Source organism: Aulostomus chinensis, chromosome 16, assembly GCF_037954235.1.
Source record: "Aulostomus chinensis isolate RoL2024-O1b breed Wild chromosome 16, RoL_Achi_v1.0, whole genome shotgun sequence".
NCBI lineage: Eukaryota > Metazoa > Chordata > Actinopteri > Syngnathiformes > Aulostomidae > Aulostomus > Aulostomus chinensis.
In genome coordinates, this window is record NC_141335.1 from 16,690,502 (window position 1) to 16,713,645 (window position 23,144).

The following is a 23,144-nucleotide window of genomic DNA, read 5'->3' on the forward strand; positions in this document are numbered from 1 at the left end:
TCATGTTAAGGGTTGTGGGGGTGGGGGGGGGTGGAGTCTTCCCTGCACCCTTCAGGTGAGAAGGGTTACATCCTGGATTTGTCGCCAGTCCATCGCAGGGCCAACACATATAGGCTGGCACACATTCACTCATACAACCTATGGTCACTTTAGAGTGTCCGATTAGCATAGTTCCCTCTTGCATGTCTTTTGACTGTGGGAGGAAGCTGGAGTACCCACCTTCTTGCTTTGAGGCAACAGTACTAACCACTGTTATTGACCCCAAGCCCCTGTACTGACATCTTCAATGGAAAACAGCAGTGTTGGGCCTTCTAATTATTTCACGTTTTTATGTATTTGGTGTAACTGTTTTTTTTTTATTATCTTTAAAATTGTCACAACCCACTGGTAATAGGTTTCAGGCCCATCCCCAAATGGGATGAACGATTGATGATACATGGACTGGATGGATGGATAGATATCCACATTTAAACAGACAAGACAAAGACAAGCTGATGTGATGGACAAGCATCTTATCTTCCTCTGGGGGTTGTGTATTTGTAGTTTACCAGCAGAGATTTTAAGGTCTTGACTGGGTCCTGATGTGTACTAACTACTGGAGGTATTAGGACCAGCTTAACCAGTAGGTCCACTGCTCTCTGTGGTCCATACTTGCAGTCAATTCATATATTAAATCTGGATGGGATTATCATCATCAGTTCTGGTTTTGAGCCTTTCCATCCTTCTCCCCATAAACAAGGGGACATATGAAGGAAATCTGAGAAATCGTCATGACAACCAAGCAACTGTTGCAATGAAAACTGAGAGTTAAAATCAATAAGGAAATGAACTTGAGCATTCCTTCATTTATAGTCTCACAAATCATAGCACATGTTTTGGGCAGTCTTTTCTTTGATTCTGAATTAAAAGTAGGAGTGTTAAAAGTGATGAACAAATACTATGGCCATGCCATTCAATCATTCAGAGTTAATTAAACCATCAACTGATGAAATTCCACTCCAAAAAAAATGCTCACTGAAAAAAGAAAAAAAAAAACTCACAACACAGAGACTTCAAGATGATGGTGTTAAAACTTATTTGAACAAACACAAATGGTAATTTGATGCATTGTTTTTACAGACATCCAGAAGCACAGTTACAACAGTTGGGGTGCTCATTACATGCCAGGCCTACCCTGTAGCCCCGTTTGCCAGGAATACCTGGGGTGCCAGGCAGGCCCTTTACAGTGGAAGAAATACAGTTGTGACTCATTACTCTTGTATTAAACATTTAATAACTGCTGAATGTACTGCTCTGTACTTTACCTTTAACCCAGGAGTGCCTGGGAAACCTGGTTCTCCCTACAGTTGCCAAGATACAAGGTGGTTGAAGAAGGCAGCGAAGGAAAGAAATGAAGGTGATAGGATAAGAAAATAAGAATGTAATTTTTTTCCATGAAAAATTCCTGATTCAGAAGAGCATGCAAACACATTTACATTGGAAGCATTTCAGCAACTTCAGTGTGATTTCAAAAACTTTTCATTGAATGGCATAAAAATAGGCTATTAAAAGGGAACTATGTGCATTGTCTCATCTAAAGTTGTAAGGATTTTTATGTTGCATGTTAACACCGTTAAAGGTTTCTATATGTCATTTAACACCCCATAGACTACCATTGTGAGGAGGTGGTGTGCCATGCATCTGAACAGTAATGTTATTGGGGGCGACTGTTTCCAGCATGGAGGCGAAGTACAAAGACAGTACCGAGTATAGACTGTCCTTTCCCCAGTTACTTCCAACATCTCTTCTGGGAGAATCATGAGGCGTTCCCAGGCCAGCCAAGAGATATAATCCCTCCAGCGTGTCCTGGGTCGGCCCGAGGCCTCCTCCTGGTCGGACATGCCTAGAAAACCTCCCAAGGGAGGTGTCCTGGAAGCATCCTCACCAGATGCCCGAACCACCTCAACTGACTCCTCTCAACATGGAGGAGCAGCGGCTCTACTCTGAATCCCTCCTGACTGACTGAGCTTCTCACCTTATCTCTGATGCTGATGGAACCCCACGACCGGCACCAGATTCCACCTCACACGAGAGGACATCTCTGATCAATTGTTGTGCTGATATGTTGGGACCTAAAACATCCAGTCCATGGGCTAGCAACCCACATTGGCAGGATCCTTTCACAACACAGTGATCTGGATCCACCCAACTATTTGCTTTGAAAAGTTCTAAAGGAAAAACACCCCTTGAATCTGCGAGAGTGGGAGAGGAAGATGACTCACGGGCAGTAACGAAACTTGCAAGGGAAATGACAGCGAATCAAATGATCAGCGTGGTAGTTGAAGGAGCAACAGCACTGGCAAGACACAAGCTATAAAGCTGCATCTGTGGCTGGAAAAAGATAACATCAGAGAAGGGTACAGTAGGGCAGGAAAAAGTGCCTGAGAGAGTGTAGCAAGGGGCCTCGCATTGACCACTACTTCCTCAGAGGTAGGGCAAGTCAGACAATTGAAACCCAATGGCAGGATATTCACCACTGTCTACAGGGCATCAGAACCTCAGAAAAAGCTCAACCAAGGAGGGATTCACCAATGAAAATGAGTCCAGAGCCTACTCAGCCACAGACAGCAATAGAGAGGAAAATGAACGGACGACAGCCTCGAATTTTGTGGCCTAAATCCTGCCAGAATGTCTGAAAGGATGCGTGGAAAAAAAGCTGGACAAGATTGGGAAGATCATCTAGAGCAGCGGTTGCCAATAGGCGGATAGCGGTCCAGATCCGGACCCAAAAGACGTCACCTCCAGACCCAGACACACAGTTAAATAAATGCTAGTAATAATAATAATAATAATTAAAGCTGCAAGCAGCGTTGTTAGGGCCTGAGCCCCCGCGCGGCCGACACCGGCCCGAATCCAACGGTGTAATCGGCAAATCCCTAGGCCTTGTAGTTTAGGAGATACGAGCCTCAGTTCGCTGCACAGTGTGACTGCAGAGCTGAGAGCCGGCCATTTAAGAGCCCCTCCCTTCTCTGCTCGCTCTCTGCCATCTGTGTCAGAGTGGAGAGCAGAGGAGGATTTGGCAGTTTTACTGACAAACACAGTCATAACTCTGCATATGTTGGTCAAAAGTGTAATGTAAAGACATCAGTTCGTAGAGTTTTTTCTCAGGAATTCAATGGTGTGTTTTCTGAAGGTGTGAGTGTTTTAGTTTAGAAGCTACAAGTGTTTGTTTGAGAGTATGTACATGAGGGCAGAGAAGCGCCAATTGTGGTTTCCATGACTACAGTAAACAAATCTCTGCCATCTCTGGCAGAGCTGAGAGCAGAGCTGAGAGCAGAGCTGCCAGCTGGCCCATTAAGAACCCCTCCCCCGCTGCACTGTGTCTGAACTGTGCTAGAGTGGAGAGAGTGGAGGATTAAGAGAAATGTAGTGTGTAAAAGCTGAATAACTCGGCTTACGGTGGTCGAAAGTAACACAAAATACCATATTTTTGTAGGGATTTTTGTCAGGAATACAGTGATATGTTTTTAAAAGCTGTGCGATGTATGGTATAGACGTGAGAAGCATTTGTACGAGAGTATGTACCATGAGAGGACACGGCCTCCCCATTGACTTCCATTGTAAGCGTGAAACGTGTCTCCCCGACTTTGACGGCTTATAAAATGGGAACCGAGCGCGTAGTATATTATTCTTACTGAACTTTTAATCAGCACAGTTGGGAGAGTAATGTGTGAAAGTTTGGAAGCCCTGGCATTTAGGGTTTAGGAGGACATAGATTTTGTTCGGGGAGTAAAAAAAGTCCTGATTTTGACAGTTTTGTCCAATTTGTGGACATTCTGTTGGAGATAGGTGAGGGGTCAGAGTGTAAGAATTGTTCGTCTTGATGAGACGAGTCCAACGGTGTTGGTCCCATGTTTGTGGGAGTTTTGTGTGAGGAGTTATAGCGCGCGAAATTAAAAAAAATTATCTTTTTTTTGTGTGGCTCCCTAGGTGGCGCTATAGACTTTAGTGGCGTTTTTGTTTTTGATTAGTGAATGTTGAGACATACCGAACGATTGTGCCGAATTTCAGCGAATTTCATGCATGTTCAGGGGGTCAAATTAGATTATGCGCGTTATGCGCATTATGCGCATATAGCGCGCACTCATTGAGAGCAAGAACAGTATAATACCAGGTTTTGAATGGGTGTGTATGTGAAAACTGGCTCCGGGCCGTCTGGCCCAGTTGCCTCATGGGTGTTGGGGGGGCCTGGGACACTGTTTAGTGTGTGTTTTTAGTGTTTTTAGTGCTGCTAATGTGTTGCTCTGCCGAGCAAACATAATAGGGTCTTCGCCAGAAGTACCTTCTGGCTCATGCCCTAATAATAATAATAATAATAAGGTAGGTTAGTTTTTGTTTCAATATTATAATACCGCCAATAGGCGGATCGTGGTCTGGATCCAGACCCAACAGACGTATCATCCAGACCCAGACATATTGTAAATGAATAAATAAATAAATAAATAAAATAATAAGGCTGCACGGTGGTGCAGTGGTTAGCACTGTTGCCTCACAGCAAGAAGGTTCTGGGTTCGAGTCCTGGCTCGGGTACAGGGTCTTTCTGTGTGGAGTTTGCATGTTCTCCCCGTGCCTGCGTGAGTTCTCTCCGGGTACTCCGGCTTCTTCCCACCGTCCAAAAACATGCAATTGGTGACTAGGCTGATTGGATTCTCTAAATTGACCGTAGGTATGAATGTTAGTGTGAATGGTTGTTCGTCTCTCTATGTTGGCCCTGCGATGGACTGGCGACCTGTCCAGGGTGTACCCCGCCTCTCGCCCATTGACGCTGGGATAGGCTCCAGCCCCCCCGCGACCCTTAATGTGTAGGAATAAGCGGAAGATGACGATGGCTGGATGGAAGGCTGCACGGTGGTGCAGTGGTTAGCACTGTTGCCTCACAGCAAGAAGGTTCCGGGTTCGAGTCCTGGCTCGGGCACAGGGTCTTTCTGTGTGAAGTTTGCATGTTCTCCCCGTGTCTGCGTGGGTTCTCTCCGCATACTCCAATTGCCATCTATGAAGTCACTCTATCCCATGCCATTTGACTGGAGAGGCTGGTAAATGTACAAGTGAGGAAGTGGCTTGGACTGTCAAGATGCCTTGGCAGCATTGGCCAGTATGGCAATGGAGCCCACTACCTACCAATCTCGAGCTGGGTGGAGGAGTACAAATGTGCAAAATCAAGGCTGGAAATGACTCTCACTGAATCCCGGGATCCATTTGTCAGAGGTGCTGCTCCAACCCTGCAATGGGGAGGAAATGGAAGCCATCTGCAGCAGTCACAGCTGGAAAGATTGCCCTTAGGTACTTGGATATAGTGGGGCATGTCGAACATAGCATAGCATAGCATAGCCTTGGTTTGGAAGTAAGAACACCCACATGGCAAAAGGCTACTCAAACCAAATGGTGGCACATGGTAGTGGAGGAAGTGGAGGAAGGAGCCAGGTGTGCAAAGCAGTCTCCCAAGCTCAGCAAGACTGCTGGATGAAGTGGGAAGGTGTGTAGAAGAGGCAAATCACCAACAGACCTAAATCTCTAGTATGGAGAGGAACCAGCCTGTCTACAGTGAGCAGCCCTGGCAAGCCTCAAACACATTTTGGAGGGTTGCAGGACCAGTCTGACTCAAGGAAGATACACCTGGTGCCACAACCAAGTGCTGAAGTGCTTGGCTGCCGAACTTGAGAAGAAGAGGGTATCCACCAATGCCATGCCTCTAAATGCCCGGTCCACCTTCCAACAGAAAACAATGTTCATCTGGGAAGGGGTCATCAAAGTCATCTCCTCCAGAGTTGGGCCACTGAACACAGCCTGGGATTGGAAAATGTTGACCTCAGTCAGAGGCTCACATTCCAACCCGAAATTGCAGTGACCAACCTGCGCCCAGACCTGGGGCCTCATGTATCAATACCTGCGTGGATCTCATACTAAAAAACTGCGGTCGCAAGAATCGTGAAAGTTGCGTACGCACAAAAATATTCGGATGTATCAATGTGTGCGAGCGCTGGAATCCACGTACGTTTCCTTGATACATCCCAATCAGTGTGGAATTGAGCGCAGATGTCGGAGCGACCGGGCCTTCCCCCGTTACGCCCACTTGTAAATGCGCAAATTTGTTTAAATAGGCTCTGTCGGTGCTCGCAAAACTCTGTCAATAAAAAAGAGGTTCACGGCGTGCGAGCTGGTCGGGAAGGTGGAGAGACAGCAGATTCTGTTTGGCAGCCTGTCCAGTGGTGTCAGTTCAGACAATAAACGATATGGTTCCGGATACTGAGTCCGAAGCGGAGCAACACCTGCTCTACATGGATGACATCAAGCTGTACGCCAGAAATGAGTGATAAAATGACACACTGATCCACACCACCAGGATCGACCACCAGCAACGACATAGGATATCATTCGGATTGGACAAATGTGACTGGATGGTATCAAGGAGAGGCAAGATGATTAGAACTGAAGGGGTCCACCTACCAGAAGGAAATATAGGTGACATCAAGAGCAGCTACAGGTATCTTGGGATCCCACAGGCCAGTGGAAACCACAAGGAGGCAGCGAGGAAGTCAAACACTACAAAATACCTCCAGAAAGTACGACACGTACTAAAGTACAACAAGTACTGAGATGTCCGCTGAACGGTAAGAACAAGGTCCAAGCCATCAACATGTATGTGTTGCCGGTCATCAGATACGCCACTGGGATCATAAGCTGGCAAAAGGAGGAGATAGAAGCCACAGATATCAAGACCAGGAAGCATGAGGCTGAGGCTGTACACTAAGTGGAAAGAGGGAGGACAACAACTAGTCAAGTCAAGTCAAGTCAATTTTATTTATACAACGCCAAATCACAACAAAAGTTATCTCATGACACTTTACAGGTAGAGCAGGGGTCAAGTACCACACTCCTTCAATGAATTTACACCCAACAATTCTCCATGAGCAAGCACATCCTGCGACAGCGGCGACAAAAACCTTCCTTTTAACAGGCAGGAATGTCGAGCAGATCCAGGCTCAATGGGGACGGCCTTCTGCTTTGACCGGTTGGGGGGAAAGAAAGCGGGAGAGCAGGGCAGAGACAAAGACAGATAATGGAGTAAGATAGATATGCAGAAGGCAAGAGTGGGACAGAGATAAAGAGAGAGAGAAGGGAAGAGACTGATGGACAGAGAGGGACGTGAGCAGGTGGAGCTATGGGTGGTAGCTTGAGCCTCTTCAGGTCTGCAGCTTCCTCCAGCAGCACCCAGGATATGGGATGAGGGGAGCCCGAAGGCTCTGGAGAAGAAGACGAGTTTGTAATACGTATGAGTATGATTTATGTATGACAAATATAGGAGGACAGAGAGGAGTAGAGAGAGGCCCAGTGCACCATGGGAGATCCTCCAGCAGCCTAAGCCTATAGCAGCATATTTAAGGGCCAGCCTAAGCAGCCCTAACTATAAGCCTGATCAAAAAGGAAGGTCTTAAGTCTGCTCTTAAACGTCGAGAGGGTGTCTGCATCCCGGACCGAAACTGGGCGACGGTTTCACAGGAGGGGAGCCTGATAGCTGAAGGCTCTGGCTCCCAGTCTACTTTTAGAAACTCTAGGAATCACCAGTAATCCCGCATCCTGGGCGCGAAGGGTTTGAGCTGGATAATAGGGAACTAGGAGCTCTGTCAAATATGAAGGTGCCTGATGGTTGAGGATTTTATATGTTCGAAGGAGAATTTTGAATTCTATTCTAAATTTGACAGGGAGCCACTGCAGAGAAGCCAGTACAGGAGAGACATGGTCTCCTCTACTCGTTCTCGTCAACACGTGGGCAGCAGCATTTTGGACCAGCTGGAGAGTCTTTAGGGACTTACTGGTGCAGCCTGATCGGAGGGAATTGCAGTAATCCAGCCTGGAAGTGACAAAGGCATGGACTAGTTTTTCTGCATCCTTTTGAAACAGGATGTTTCTGATCTTAGCAAAGTTGCATAAATGAAAGATAGCAGTCCTAGAAATTTCCTTAATGTTGGCATTAAAGGACAGATCCTGATTGAAGAGAACTTCTAGGTTCCTTACGGTCGTGCTGGGGGCTAAGGTAATGCCTTCCAGGGTACCTATCTCATTAGATAGGGTGTCTCTAAGATGTTTTTGGCCCAGGACAATGACTTCAGTTTTATCAGAGTTTTATAAAAGGAATTTATGGGTTATCCAAGTTTTTATCTCCTTTAGACAGGCCTCAGTCAGCTCATTTATTTCATGTGGATGCATTGATAAGTACAGCTGTGTGTCGTCAGCATAACAGTGAAAATTGAGTGTTTCCTAATAATGTGACTGAGAGGAAGCAGATAAAGGGTGAAGAGGATTGGTCCAAGCACAGAGCCTTGTGGAACACCATAAGTTACTGCAGTGGTTTCCGAGGGTTTATCATTAGTTAGCACAAACTGAGATCGACCTAGTAAATATGACCTGAACCAGTTTAGTTCTAGTGGGTATCAGAGCCACTGTCTAGGAGAAAACATAAAAAATCCAAGAGTACATCATGATGATGCCCCTAAGGATGAACTGCGCAGTGTAGGAATTTTTCAACAAGTCTACAGCAGTGAATACCTCAGACAGCTGAAACCCAAAGAGAGTGAGGAGGGAGAGCTGCAGACACAGACGGACAAGCCCCTACATGGCATGGCAACCACCAGACTGAGGTTGGGGGCTAATATAAAGAAGACCTACCAATGGCTGTGACATGCTGGAAATAAAGACAGCACAGTGGCACTCATCATGACAGTACAAGAGCAGGCCTTTAGCTCAGGAGCCATAGGCCATAGGCTCTTGTACATAACTTGTTTAAAAAAATTCATTTAATATTGCAGCAGTCTGGACTGAGCCACAACCAAAGTTTGTATTGAGAAACCTTGTATATGTCAAATAGAAATAGAACAGAGAACTCATGTAACTATATGTTGAAGCCAATTGAATGGCCAATTTCTGAAATTTTTTTATTCATATATGAGATGATGATGACTACACCCAGCTGATCCTGTTAAGGGTTGCCGGGGGGGGGGGGGGGGGGCTGGAGTGTATCCCAGCAAGCAGCCTTCGGGCAAGAGGCAGTGTACACCTTGGACTGGTCCCCAGTCCATCACTGGGCCAACACATATAGACAGACAACCATTCACACTCATAGCCACGCCTACAGTCAAGTCTCCATTTGCATGTCTTTGGATTGTGGGAGGAAGCCGGAGTACCAGGAGAGAACCCATGCAGGCACAGGGAAAACATGCAAACTCCACACAGAAAGACCCCATGCCCAAGCCGGGGCTCCAACCTGGAACCATCTTGCTGTGAGGCGACAGTTCTAACCACTGCACCACCGTGCCGCCTTCAACACAGATCAGAAGAGATTTTCTCAAAACATCAGTTCCATCCATCCATTTTCTACTCTCCCTCTGTTCAGGGTTGCGGGGGGCTGGAGCCTATTGGGCGAGGGGCAAGGTACACCCTGGATGAGTTGACAGTCTGTCGCAGGGCCATCAGGAGCAATTAGGGGCTCAGTATCTAGAGCAAGATACTGAGCCTCTTCAACATGGTCACCAGGGAAGTGAGGATCAAACCATTGACCATTTGGTTGCTCGACGGCCACTCCACCTCTGAGCCATGCCGCCCCCCAAAACATCAATTTTGAAACACACCTTCAAAAGTAAATTTTATCACACTGGCATAATCATGCCAAATATATGCACAGTGCAGCCATTGAATTTGCACTGTGGGCCATAAGGTTGGGCTCAGGTGCCAAAGCATAGAGAGGGCCTCCAACAAAGTCCAAAGTCCTCCACCCTCAAAGCCAGTAATGTATGACCATGTATTAGAAGCTGTTATAAAAGTGCTTGAGTGGTTGGTAGTCTCAAAAAACACTATATTTAAATGCAGTCCATTTACCGTCCTGACAAGTGTTGCTACAGAGGATGTCTATTGAGACATCAGGAAATGGTGAAGAACAAACATCCCTTGTGGGATTCCACCATGTAATGTCTTAGTTGGTGTGTAGATGTGAGTGTCAAAGGCTACTGAGTAAATCTCTTTTTATTCAATAAGAGGGTTATTATGCAATAAATTCACAGGCAGGTTCCACAACTGAATGTCAAATCCATAAATGCTATAGCAGAGGCTACCTGCTCCATTTTGTGGGGTCAGACTTAGTTTTAATGAAATCATTTGAAGTCAGATGCAAAATTTGTATTTACTATTTTTCCGTTCAGACAAGTGACAAACGGGAAGAAAAAATTCATCATTTTGGTCAACTTTAGCCACCACAATAGCTTCAGAGTGCCTTGGCAGCGACTTAACAATTCTACAACTGCTTCCCTGTTTCTCCGGCTTCTTCATTGTGCCATGGTAAGCAGCCTGTTGCCACAGCTCCCAGTCTATCTCTTGGTTTTCTTGCATTTTTCTGTTTAAAGTTCTTTTAACAAATCTCCAGATTGTGTTATTGTTCTTGTTATTACTATGGACCTGCTAAGTTTAGTAAGCGTAACAGCATGTCATCTACTCTTTTTGGGACTTTTCGCCACCACATCTGCGGAACCTGTGAGCCGCCCCATTGTTTACAGCCGAGATCAGCTGTTAGTGTAGAGCAATGGAAGGGTACTCCCAGAGAAGCGACCCGATATTCTGAAGGAATTATTACGTCGGAGAGGGGGCTCCAGAGCTGGAGCAAAGTACTGTGAGAGGAAGAGACAGTACAAACCAAGCATTCCATCTATTCTCATGGGAAACGTAAGATCTTTACCCAACAAGATGGAAGAGCTGACTAAACAGACTGCAGTGGCAGTACCAGCAGAGCAGCCTCCTGCTGTTCACTGAGACTTGGCTCATGGACCACACACTTCGTCATAACTTTGGATGGCTTTCAACTGGTGAGAGCAGACTGGAGCGTGAGGACAAGCGGCAAGAGGAGAGGTGGGGGACTGGCGATGTACGTGAATGAGAAATGGTATAACCCAGGACACATCACTGTGAAGGAGCAGCGCTGTACCAAAGACATTGAACTGTTAGTGTTTAGCGTTTGGCCATACCACCTGGCTCAGGAGTTTTCACATGTTATTGTGTTGACTACATCCCACCCTCAGCTGATGCTACGGCAGCCTGTGAGGACATTCACACCACAGTCTCTCAGCTGCAGATGGCACATCCACAGTCCTTTATCATTTTCTCTGGGGATTTCAACCATGCCCTGGTCTCCACCACTCTCCCCAACTTCATCCAGTATGTTGACTGCCACACAACGGACGATAAAACATTGGACTTGCTGTTTGCCAACATAAAGGAGGCTTACAGCTAATCACCGCTCCCCCTCGCTTGGCCACTCAGATCACAACCTGGTCATCCTTCACCCTACCTACACCCCCATGGTGAAAAGGAAACCCCCCACCAAGAAGGTGATAAGGATGTGGTCTGAGAGACTGCTTTGAGTGCACAGACTGGCCTCTGTAGGCCCCATGGTGAGGACATTGACACCCTCACCCACTGCATACGGGACTACATTAATTTCTGCTTAGAGAGCACTGTGCCAACCAAGAAGGTGCAGTGTTTCTCCAACAATAAACCGTGGGTGACCCCGGAGCTGAAGGCCCTGCTGAATGAGGAGAAGAAGAGTGCTTTCAGATCTGGAAACAAAGAGGAACTTCTGAGAAGGGTGCAAAAGGATCTTAAACATAAGATCGGGGGGGAGGGGCAAGGAGAGTTTCAGGAGGAAGATGGAGAACCAGCTTCAGCAGAGCAAAGTTTGAGAAGTCTGGAGGAACATGAACAAAATCTCTGGCCACTTTGAGGACCACGGAGGAGCCACAGCCTCTGCTGACCGGGGGTGGGCTAACCTGTTTTTCAACAGATTAGACTCTGGGCTACATAACACCTCCCCCACCCCCCAGCTTCCATCAACTCCCCTCCACATGCTGCCCCCCTCCCCTCTCCTGGCGCTGTGCTATCGCTACCTGCACTCTCCTCAAACCACCCTGTTTCACCCCCACCCACGCATCCACAGGAAGGTGGCAGGACTGGACAGAATCAGCCCCAGACTGCTCAGGGACTGTGCAGACCAGCTCTGTTTGGTGGTCCTGCACATCTACAACCTGAGCCTGAGTCTGGAGAAGGTTCCTGAACTGTGGAAGACGTCCTGCGTGGTTCCAGTGCCGAAGATCGTTCACCCCAGGGAGGCAAACCACTTTGACCTGTGGCCCTGACTTTGCACTTGATGAAGGCCATTAGGAGGCTCATCCTGCACCACCTCCGCCCACTGGTGAGCTCAGCGCTGGACCCCCTGCAGTTTGCCTACCGGCCCGGCATCGGGGTGGATGACACCGTCATCTAACTGCTACACCGATCCCTCTCTCACCTGGAGCAGGTGGGGAGCACTGTGAGGGTCATGTTATTTGATTTCTCCAGTGCCTTCAACACCATCCAGCCTGCACTGCTGAGAGGGAAGCTGGAGGCAGCTGGAGTGGACGAGCAGCTGACCACATGGACCATTGACTACCTCACCAACAGACCACAGTGCATGAGGTTCCAGAACTCTGTGTCTGATGTGGTAGTCTGCAGCACAGGGGCGCCGCAGGGCACAGTCCTCTCACCCTTTCTGTTCAGTCTGCACACTTCAGACTTCAGATATACCTCGGACCATTGCCACCTACAGAATTTCTTGGATGATGCAACCATCATCGGATGCAGATTGGACAGGAATGACCGGGAATACAGGAGGGTCATGATGGACTTTGTCGACTGGTGTGAGGTCAATGCCCTGCAGATCAACGCCAGCAAGACGAAGGTGATGGTGATAGACTTCAGGAGGAAGTCACCCCCTACTACACTGATGAACATCTAGGGAAAAGATATCGTAACTGTGGACTTGTACAAGTACTTGGGTGTTCACCTCAATAACAAACTGGACTGGTCCACTAACACTGATGTCCTGTACAAGAGGGGCCAGAGTCCACTCCATCTGTTGAGGAGACTGAGGTCCTTCGGAGTCTACAGGACTCTGCTGAAAACTTTTTATGACTCTGTTGCATCTGCCATCTTCTATGCAGTAGGCTGCTGGGGGGGCGGATGCACCGACAGAGACAGGAACAGGATCGACAAACTGGTGCGGAGGTCTGGTTCTGTGCAGGGATGTCCCCTAGAGTCTGTGTTTGTGGTGGGTGAGAATAGGATCTTAGCAAAGCTGACATCCATCATGGACAACCGCCATCACCCTCTCCATGAGACTGTGGGTGCGCTGAGCAGCTCCGTCAGTCAGAGACTGAAACATCCTCGCTGCAGGAAGGAGCGCTTTCGCAGGTCATTCATCCCAACAGCAGTGAGACTCTGTAACGCTTTATGATACTGAGAGTCACTCGGACACTTTACCTCCTCCGTCACCTCCCCCCACTGTAGTCACTTACACACACACAGTGCACCCCCCACCCCACGCACATATTTATAGTACATATACACGCACATCTACCGCTGACATACACATTTATTTATTTATATATTATTTACCTTCACTCATAGTTGCAAACCATGTATATTTTGGTGTCTTGTACATAGTATTTTGTACATATGTAACTTTGCTTATAATGTTCTTCTCTTTTCTTGATATATTTCAATTGCTGTTTCTTCTTCTTCTTCTTGAAATTGAGCTGTGGTAACAAATTTCCCCGTTGTGGGATCAATACAGTTCTATCTTATCTTATCTTGGGTAAAATTCAGTTTTATTTGTAATTAACAGGTTGATATAATGTTGTATGCATCTAGTGGGGAAACAAACTGAGTGATCAGAGTAGATAATCTAAAGTGTACCACCCAGCACTGGAAAAAGTGCTGTGCACAGGTGTCACACTTCTGTGACAACAATATCTTAGCACATTCAATGGTAGACAAGCATGACTTCTTAGATTTTTCATCCATTACTTCTTCTGCTGTTTATTGTCATCCATCCATTTTCTTCCACTTATTGCTGTTAAGGGTCGCCGCTGGAGCCTATCCCAGCAGCTATGGGCGAGAGGCGGGGTACACCCAGGACAGGTTGCCAGTCCATCGCAGGGCAAACACATAGAGACAGACAACCATTCAGACTCACATTCATAACTACGGTCAGTTTAAAGGATCCAATTAGCCAAGTCCCCAATTGCATGTCTTTGGACAGTGGGAGGACGCCGGAGTACCCGGAGAGAACCCACGCAGGCACGGGGTGAATATGCAAACTCCACACAGAAAGATCCTGTGCCCGAGCCGGGACTCAAACCCGGAACCTTGTTGCTGTGAGGCATCAGTGCCACTGTTTATTGTCATTATTCAGGGAATCTTGCTGCATAAATAAAATGTGCATGGATTTTTTTTCCATTAATTTTTTGTCTTTTGTTTGGCATCTATTTTGTATGCCTCCTTCAAGAGTAATCAGAAGTGTTTTATTTGTTTGCTGTTTTTGATTTGTTTTGATTTTTTTTCAGCACAAAATTATATAAAAGTGAAGCTTTGGCCTTGTTAAATGTCACCCTTCATTCTTTTAACTCATTAGACATTTGTGTAATGTTGTAAAGTTATCATATAAATTGATGAGCTTTGCAAAGAAGCTTTGTTCAGTTACAATTGGAGGTGCTATCATTGTTCCAAAAAATAAGCGAGTGTTGCCATACAATAAAGTACAAAAAAAATACCTTTGGTCCTTCAGGTCCTGGTGGACCAAAATCACCTTGATCACCCTGAAGTGACACAAAGACAAATATTGATAGGCCACAATTTCACAAAAATTCAAAATTGCCATTGATCCAGGACAAAAATCATCAACATGGCCAGTTGTACTAAGATATCTTTGTATCCACTTAGAAACCTGTTGTTCTCTGAGGCTGCATTTCTGCCCATATTCCATTTTGACTGCTTACTTAAATGTAATTTAAAATTGTCCAATTACATTGTGTTTATATCTGCCTCAAACTGCAAAGGTGTATACGATTATTTGTTTTTATTTGTTTGTTGCATTGTTCATCATGATCTCCAACTCCAATGAGAGGAATATCCTCTGTTCATTCATATCATAGCACCTTCGGCAAAGACCGAAATTTTCCACATATGATTGAGGCCTGAACTGGCTCTGAGAGAAGTTAATCACATGTGCTTTTGTGCTGTTAACATGTTCATATTACCAATTTGATTCGTGCCACATGTGAGCAAAAGATTGGATTTTGGGTGTCTTCATTCAGGCAGTGTAAATAAGGCCTTAAAACCGGACATAAATTTTACACCTAGTAAAGAACAGTGATGTCTGCGGTGTTATTGCGCTTGCTATTATCAGGTGATATCAAAGATCTCCAAAGTCATCGACAAAATCCTGGGTTGGGACTCGGCGAGAGCAGTCGCACCCCCCCCCCTCTCCTCCTTTTCTTTTCTGTCTGACTATCATTCTTTGTCTCAATTTCTATCTAATGCAGCTGTGAGCTCTCCTCCAAAATTAATCATGGAATTGATCAGCTGGTCTCTCAATGCTATTGACACCATATTTTCGACAAGGAAATCAGGATCAGAGGAACCTGCCTGTCCGCATGGAACCAACCCTTGCGGGCTATGTCTCGATTCCTGGGGGAGATGGTGTATCGCATGCTTGACGCCTCTCTCCGTGGAGGACATCGAGGACCTCTACGTATTTGGGTTCATGGTTGTGGGGCTTCTCCTCATCGGACTTGGAGGTGCCCTCACATAGCGCAAAATTGGCAAGACGACGGCTGCCACCAGATCTGGATCTCCACAACTGACCGTCATTTACAACGCAATTATTGAGGCTGGCAAAGCGGGGCAACAACAGACTCTTGATCTGAAACAACAGACTCTTGAACTGAAATGCAGGATGGAAACCATCTCGGAGCAGTTGGCTGCTCTGCGAAAAGGAGAGTGATGTTGAAGACCAGAAAATTTTTAACTTTACAATTTGGATTGGACTGAAAGAGAAGACGTATTGGAATGTGTGCTCCTCTGCCCAAACCCAAACACAGCTTCCTTATCGGCTACTGAAGGTCATCTGCCCCACTGTTTATCCTCCAGGAGAACTCCTTCTGCCTTGGTGACGCAAATGGCAGGTACTGTCTCCCCCCCCCCCCCGTGTGTTCCTGACCCCCCGCCTCTGCCCTCTCCACCACCCTTGGGGTGGCAGCGCCTGTTGGCTGCAGCCTGCCCCACCCAGGCTTGGTGGTGCGGCCCCCGCTGCGATGCCTCACTTAGCTCAATTGGGTCAACAGACTGCTCAAGTTTAGCGTACATACACAAAAAATGTATATGTGCTGTTGTTAAATTCTGAAGTGTACCATAATTACTTTCAATCTGTAATAATTGTGACCGATTGAGATAATTGTATCAGGCTTTGAGTTGTGTAATGGCATTTCACCTTGGGCTCGATCCCTTGGTGACAATACAGGCAACTTATAGTTATACTTATAGAGGAAGATCTATACACTTGTAATGTTTTTATAGTGACATTTTCATGATAAGGAGCATTTCCCACTTAGGTAAATAAGAATGACATGCATTTTGAATAAAGTCACCCAGCCAGCAATTATTTATGACCTCCATGTTAGGGATCCTCCCAGTGCTATCCATGGCCCTCCTCCTCTGGCTGGGAGGACCAGCAGCACAGGTGCTGCTAATCGGTAATCAGCCACGCCCACAGCCAATTACCAGCCCAGCAATAAAAGGAGGCCTGGACCTGCACGCTGTGCTTGAATGTACAAAACCCACGTGGTAACTATATTAACAGGCTCGCTTAGGATTTTGCTGCCCTTTTGCCAACGCTCTAGTTTTTGTTCTGTGGCTTTTCACTCATGTTATTTCCCTCCTGTTCCTCTGCAACTCCAACACCTCTCCAGAACCCCTCCACTGCCTCCCGAGTCCTCTTCTGTGATTCTTCCAGCTCCCAAGACCTGCTCCGTGACTACACGACCACCCTGCTATAACCGTTTTTCCCCTAGACCCCAACAGTCTCCTGTATTCTGCAACACAGGAGAGCCACAACCACAGGCCAGGACTCAGCATTCCACCTCAAGGAGAAGGGGCACTCTTTTGAAGATCACAAGGTGCCCAATCTAGCCAGAGAAGACAGACGGTTTGAAAGAGCTGTGAAAGAAGCCGTTCATCGATGAATGACGACTATCTTTGAACAGAGCCAGGGCCTAAGACACCACATATCACCCACCTACTGTGACGGTTTTCGGGGACTGGGTTGTTCTAGGATGCCAGCGAGGCTTAAAGCCTGACAATAAATATCATTTGATTTGTCTTAGTCTTTTGTCCGTCTTGTTTTAGTCCCCCCCTCCCCACAAACACAAGGGAGCATCAAGGATAAACGTTGAAGACCACAAAATATATCCACCAGGAATGTAAGCAGCAGACAATAAACGTTTCCCTTCACCAACCCACAAGTACCACCCACAATGCACACCTCCATCCCAGCCCCAGAACAAAAGAAAAATTCAAACAACTCAGATTTGTTTTCAAACACAATTATATTTCGCTTTCTTTTTTTCAGTTCAGCGCAGAGTCAGTTCAGTTAGCAGTTTTGAAATTAATCCAGAAGGAAAAAAAAACAATCGCAGCCTCAAAAAAAGGATTCTAGAAGAATATCAATCTATCCTAATAATCCAGAAAAAATGGAATCCAATCCAATCCAAAAAAATGGTAATCCAGAAGAAAAAGAGAATTTAATCCAGTTCAGTCAGGAGAAAAAAAATAATCTAGTCCAACAACACAAAAAACCCTCACACTCTGATAAACTGAGGAGAGAGGGAGAGAAAAAAAAACTTTCTCCATCATTGAGCTAACATAACAGGTACACACGCTGGCTGCGGGATGCAGCGCTAATTCGACTGTCGAGTTGCATACCCAACAGCTGATCAGGCCGTCATGATTTAAGTCAGCCCCCCATTCATGTGAATGTGCCTGGATTGGCCACCGCTGCCAGCAAATCAGGAGGATTGTTACTTCCGCCAGCAAATCAGGAGGATTGTTACTTCCGCCAGCCAATCCGGGGTGACGTTACACTACAACTCCGTTCCCTAGATCTCTCCCCAGGAGGTGCAGCCAGTGATCACGCCTTCACTAAGGTGACCCGAACAACCCCGCCCCCAAAAGTGCTGGGTGGGTGTGTGTGTGTGTGTGGGGAGGGTAACAACCCGAAACTGAGGCCAATGACTTCCACCACCACCCACCTAGGTGGATATATACCTGATACTTACCAGAAAATTTGAACTGAAGAAGCTTCTTGGATGAGAGGCAAAACATCTTCACTTACAAGATGAGTCCAGTTGCCTAAATTGATTATTCTTGAACCAGGTGTATACTTTAAGCCTTTCCATGATTTTTGTCCATATTTTTTTTTAAAACACTTGCTTACTGCTACCTTATTAAACAATAAAAATAAGTGTTTTATGGCTTTTTCTCCATGAAGAGTCCAGTTATTACTTAATGAACAATGTGTATTAATATGCAGAATATTTTCACTCTAACCACATCCTGGAATCCACAGAAAAATACTTTTTCAAAAATGAGGGAGCTCACCTTTTCTCCTGGTACACCTGGTTCACCCTAGAAGAATAATCCAAAATACTTTTGTTAAGTCTTTTGGTAAATATCCAGCTGGTACAATGTATTAGATTCACAGCTGCACAGGCAAGCAGCTAACTTGGTATGAAGGCGGGAACGTGATAATTCCACCAAGATGCATCTGATTGTGCCTCAGCCCTATGCAGCTGTTATTGCTCAAACTCACAATCTATTTTCCACATTTTAATCAATGAGAATGAGTCATTTGAAGATTGATTCTGTATGCAGATGTAAGATAGGTCTTACAGGTTTTCTCTATTGTAGATGGAGTTGGTCTGCACATAAGTGCAGCTGCACAGTGATCAAGTGGAATCAACTTGACAAGATCCCTGTTCTCAAGGGCTTTGTAATAACTCTTGAATGATTGTGTTGCTGGCAGAAGAGAATAAATTTGTTTACCTTTAGTCCTGGTAAAAGCTGCAGAAACCGCATAGGAAGGTTAATGTCAGATCAACAAACTTAACAGAGGTTTATGGAAATATAAAAATGAAGACTAAGCTAAATCTCACCCTTGGGTCTTTTCCTGGTTTGCCTGGTTCCCCTGGCTTTCCCTATGGGTAAAATCAAATTGTCAACACCACTTTCATGATACTATTTGAATTTATTGGTTGTAAATTGAAAATATCCTATTTGTATAAAAAGTGACACCTAATGTATTAGATTTACATTTTTTTGAAAATAAGTTTCAGAAACATTTTCTTTCAGTCACTGCCATCTATTGACACTTACTGGTGGGCCACTAGCTCCATTCAGGCCTGGATTGCCTGGGAGTCCTGGGGGTCCTGGAGGTCCTGGGGGCCCCTGTACTCCAGGCTCACCCTGCTGAGAGATCTTGAGTTACAACCTGCCATGTTGGAGAAAACATTGCTATACAGGCCGTGCCAACACAACACCCATTCATGATCACTTCAAATATTGAAGCAGAGGGTTGCAGAGAAGAGGGTTAGTTGGGATGCTTGGCAAGCAGTTTTAAAGGCCCAGACACAGATGAAACATCCGACACATGCATTTTTAAGTACACCAATTGTTTTAAATTCACTTCGCTTTTTGGAACACATCAAACATCTTCACTGTTTCAATTCTGGATTGTCAAAGGAGGACCAGTGCCTATTACCACTGCTGTTCAGTAGTCACAGCACCAGGCTCTGCTGTGTTGGCATTTCAAATCTGATGCGCCCTATATGCCCTAGGGTTGTCAATTGGTGAGGTGTGACACTTGAAATATAATAAGAATACTTTATTAATCCCACACAGAGGAAATTTAAATATGTTTATGTAAATATGTTTAGGCCTTAATGCTTCTGAATGAAAGTTAATAATTGACGTTGGATGCACATATGTACAAGTAAAATATTTTAATGTCAAGGTCCACTTTTCCTTGACTCTATTCAATGACCTTCATGGAATGGAATGTGCCCAGGTATTATGATAGTCATTTCACTGTAAGGGGCATCCTTATTAATGGTTGTGCTGAGAACCCAGGATACTTGCTTTTGAGGCTGGGTAAGACAAAGGTAGGTGAAGGTGTTAAATGGTATTGGAAGTAAATCTCAGCTGTGAAAATGAAATGAGAGCTCATCACATTATTGACAATTAACACCCTCTAATGATGAAAATTTGGTCAACTGGCATCAAGCTGGTCAAAGTCAAAGAGTAGCCTAATTTTGAACAGCATCAGATAAAGATCAGGAGGACCTTAACGTCCAATGCTAGTGACTATCTTGAAGCAAAGACACAGGTTACCTTTTCCCACCTGTTTTTGCCTTGGTCTACTTTGGTCTACACTGTTCATGTGATGACACTAGAACAAGTTCTGAAGAAGGCTGTTGGATTTGAAAAAGCTCCACTGACAGCTATTGAGTGAATTTTGAGTATGTTACAATAATGTCTCTACATGACTTTGTTTGGACAGCAAGCACTGAGAATTATGTTTGAGTATTCCGATGCATTTCCCCCCCCCACTTTTTGACTGACCACCTAAACTAGAGTAAAGAAAAAAATAAACAATCAAATGGAATAAATTGGCACTGAGCACTGGAAAGAGAGAAAAAAATTCTCAGTAGGCCTTTTGCCTCCTGTTGCTGGACATCCTGAATCTGTCCCCTTAGTTGAATGAAGAAATAACAGCGTATTATCTTTTCCAAATTATAAAATCAGTTCTCTGATTGGTATAGTTCGTGTCCATCTTGATAAATCTAAATTTCATGGAAGTGAACAGCATGGCAAAACATCTAATATATATTGCAACAGAACATGATTTATTTACCCATGTGGTCTGACAGTGAGTGTTCTCTATTCTCTGAAGTGTTGGCCTTGAATCAGACAGTAATAACTTTGTTACTGTAGAATAGCACAATAGCCTTAGACCAGGAAATTTTGCAAAGTCCAGGAAATATTTCTTTTCGGAGATAATACAGAACATATCCATCAACATTAGACTTATTCTCTCTAATTTCCCCTTGCGCTGCAGAACAGTATGTCCAACTATGATTTATGTCTTTGGATGCTTTTTCTTGGGGTTATATACACAGTGCTTTCCACCAGCAGCCAAAGAAATGTGCTAGCCAGCCAAACTTGTCCACATTCAAGACAAAACATCCTTGAATTTTTTTAATCCCCATCAAGATGGAAATTCCATCATATCAGTGACCGACTGATTTATCATAGAGCCAATATGAATGTCATTCTAAGTACAACCTATGGTTTTTGATATATGTCAGCGCTGATCTCCAAACAAGGTATTGTATTAAGTATAGAACATACTGTACACTAGGGAAAAAATTAATACAGTGCAGATGCCAAAAAGGCCAACCCGTACCAGAGTCCAAAATAATGTACATGGCAACATACTGAAGCTCCCTCAAATGCAGTATTGTTTAATGTTTTAGGAATAGATGTGTTATTTTTGCTGCATACTTACTTTCTTTTCTTACACCCTTTAAGTGAGTATTGGCTCGTAGCCATAATACATTTTTAAATGAGTCCAAATTTATGTAATAATGAATCAACAATGTGACACAGTTTTTGATTTAATGAAATGTAAGAGGTACATTACAGAACTACATGTTTCAGAGTGTGGTATTATGTAAATCTGAAAGCTCTACATGTTCCAAATTAGTAACTGAAGTTGTCAAGCAATGAGTAGTAGCCAGCAGTATGTGACTTTCATTCATATTCTTAAGACTTTGGATGGTGTCCTAATTAATGAAAACTACAGATCCAATTCAAGGATCTTTGTTGTCAGTGCAGACATAAGAGGTTGTTTGTCCTTAATGTAATAAGTTAAAAAGTAAGAATGAGGGGGTCAAGAGTGTCAGATGGTGTTAGTCCTCTGACCCAAATAATAATCAAATTGGTTCTGCTAATCTTTTTCAGCACATTTTCTTTGCGCCCTTACATTAGAGGAAATTATGCCATATATTTTGTTATGAATCAGCGATGACAACTGATGATGCTTATGATATGTCAACATAATACCTTAATACATTCCTCATTTGACTTCCTACTTTGATCCTCATAATTATGATAGCTACAAGAGAGCATCTGTCATTTAAGCATCAATCAGTACTTCCAGAAAAATGCAGACTTCTTCTGTGATTGTTGTGGGCAAGAATCCTTGATTATGTGGCACGTTTTCTTAAAAGATGAGATGGAATATGGATGTTTATGCAATTTTCTCCAATGAAATTGTGGGAATTTGCAAAAATTGTGGGAATTTGCAAAAATTATGAGAACAAAAATTACAGCTTGATGAATAAGGAAAAAAATGATTCCCCCAACACGTTCTTACTAGGCTACAACCTTAACGTAAAGAGTCAATTCTAATGACTTCCTATGATAAGCAAGCATACTATGTCACCAAAAGGGCTAGGAATATATTAAGTTCTCATGTTGTTTTATTTCAGACCTAAGTAAACACATGGCTCAAACTGACAAAATGTTGATGAGTCAAAAAAGTTCAAAGCTTATTTTCATTAGAAAATGAGACTGATTTACAGACTACATCATGACTTCTTCGTGGGGTTTGCAGCTGTCCGATGATATCACTTCACACCAGGGCCGGGGTGGGACTCCAAATCTGACCGGGAGGAATTAATACCAGCAGGCCACTTCGGCCATCCGGCGCGCGTAGCTGCAATCCGGCAGGTGTGATGTGCGCGCCGCCGCCAAAATGGTGCACAATAGCGTGAAATGGTGGTGTCTTTCTGACAGACTATCATACCTCAAGAGGTGGTCAAACTTTTCAGTCTATTTTTGGCCAGATCCACCAACTATTTTGTGCAGTAAAATTAGCGATACATTCCCATTACTATATAAAAACAAAGGTGTAATAATTACTTAATTAATTTCTCTATTATTATTGGTCAGTGCCGCTCGCTTGCGCTACACAAACTGGAGACTGCAGCGGCAGCACTGACTGACTGAGCAGATTGATTGAATGAATGGCCTGGATAGAATTGAGACCTTTGTTTTATCTGCGCTGTCTGTCGCTTTTTCCTTGCCAGCCAGGCAGGACACCAAGGGGCCAGGCCACCAGGAAAGCTCCTGGT

General features: G+C 44.8%; 1 protein-coding gene across 1 annotated transcript in view; it reads right to left on the reverse strand.

Moving 5' to 3' along the window:
* LOC147247690 (uncharacterized) overlaps positions 1-23,144 on the reverse strand; it is a 68,314-nt gene that overhangs the window by 30,610 nt on the left and 14,560 nt on the right. Inside the window, exons 10-15 of the mRNA XM_086180644.1 lie at positions 19,324-19,416; positions 19,104-19,145; positions 18,994-19,011; positions 18,550-18,576; positions 1,305-1,340; positions 1,174-1,218 (exon numbers count right to left, since the gene is read on the reverse strand). Of these exons, the coding sequence (XP_086036770.1) occupies positions 1,174-1,218; positions 1,305-1,340; positions 18,550-18,576; positions 18,994-19,011; positions 19,104-19,145; positions 19,324-19,416 (261 nt within the window). The remainder of the gene's footprint in view (positions 1-1,173; positions 1,219-1,304; positions 1,341-18,549; positions 18,577-18,993; positions 19,012-19,103; positions 19,146-19,323; positions 19,417-23,144) is intronic.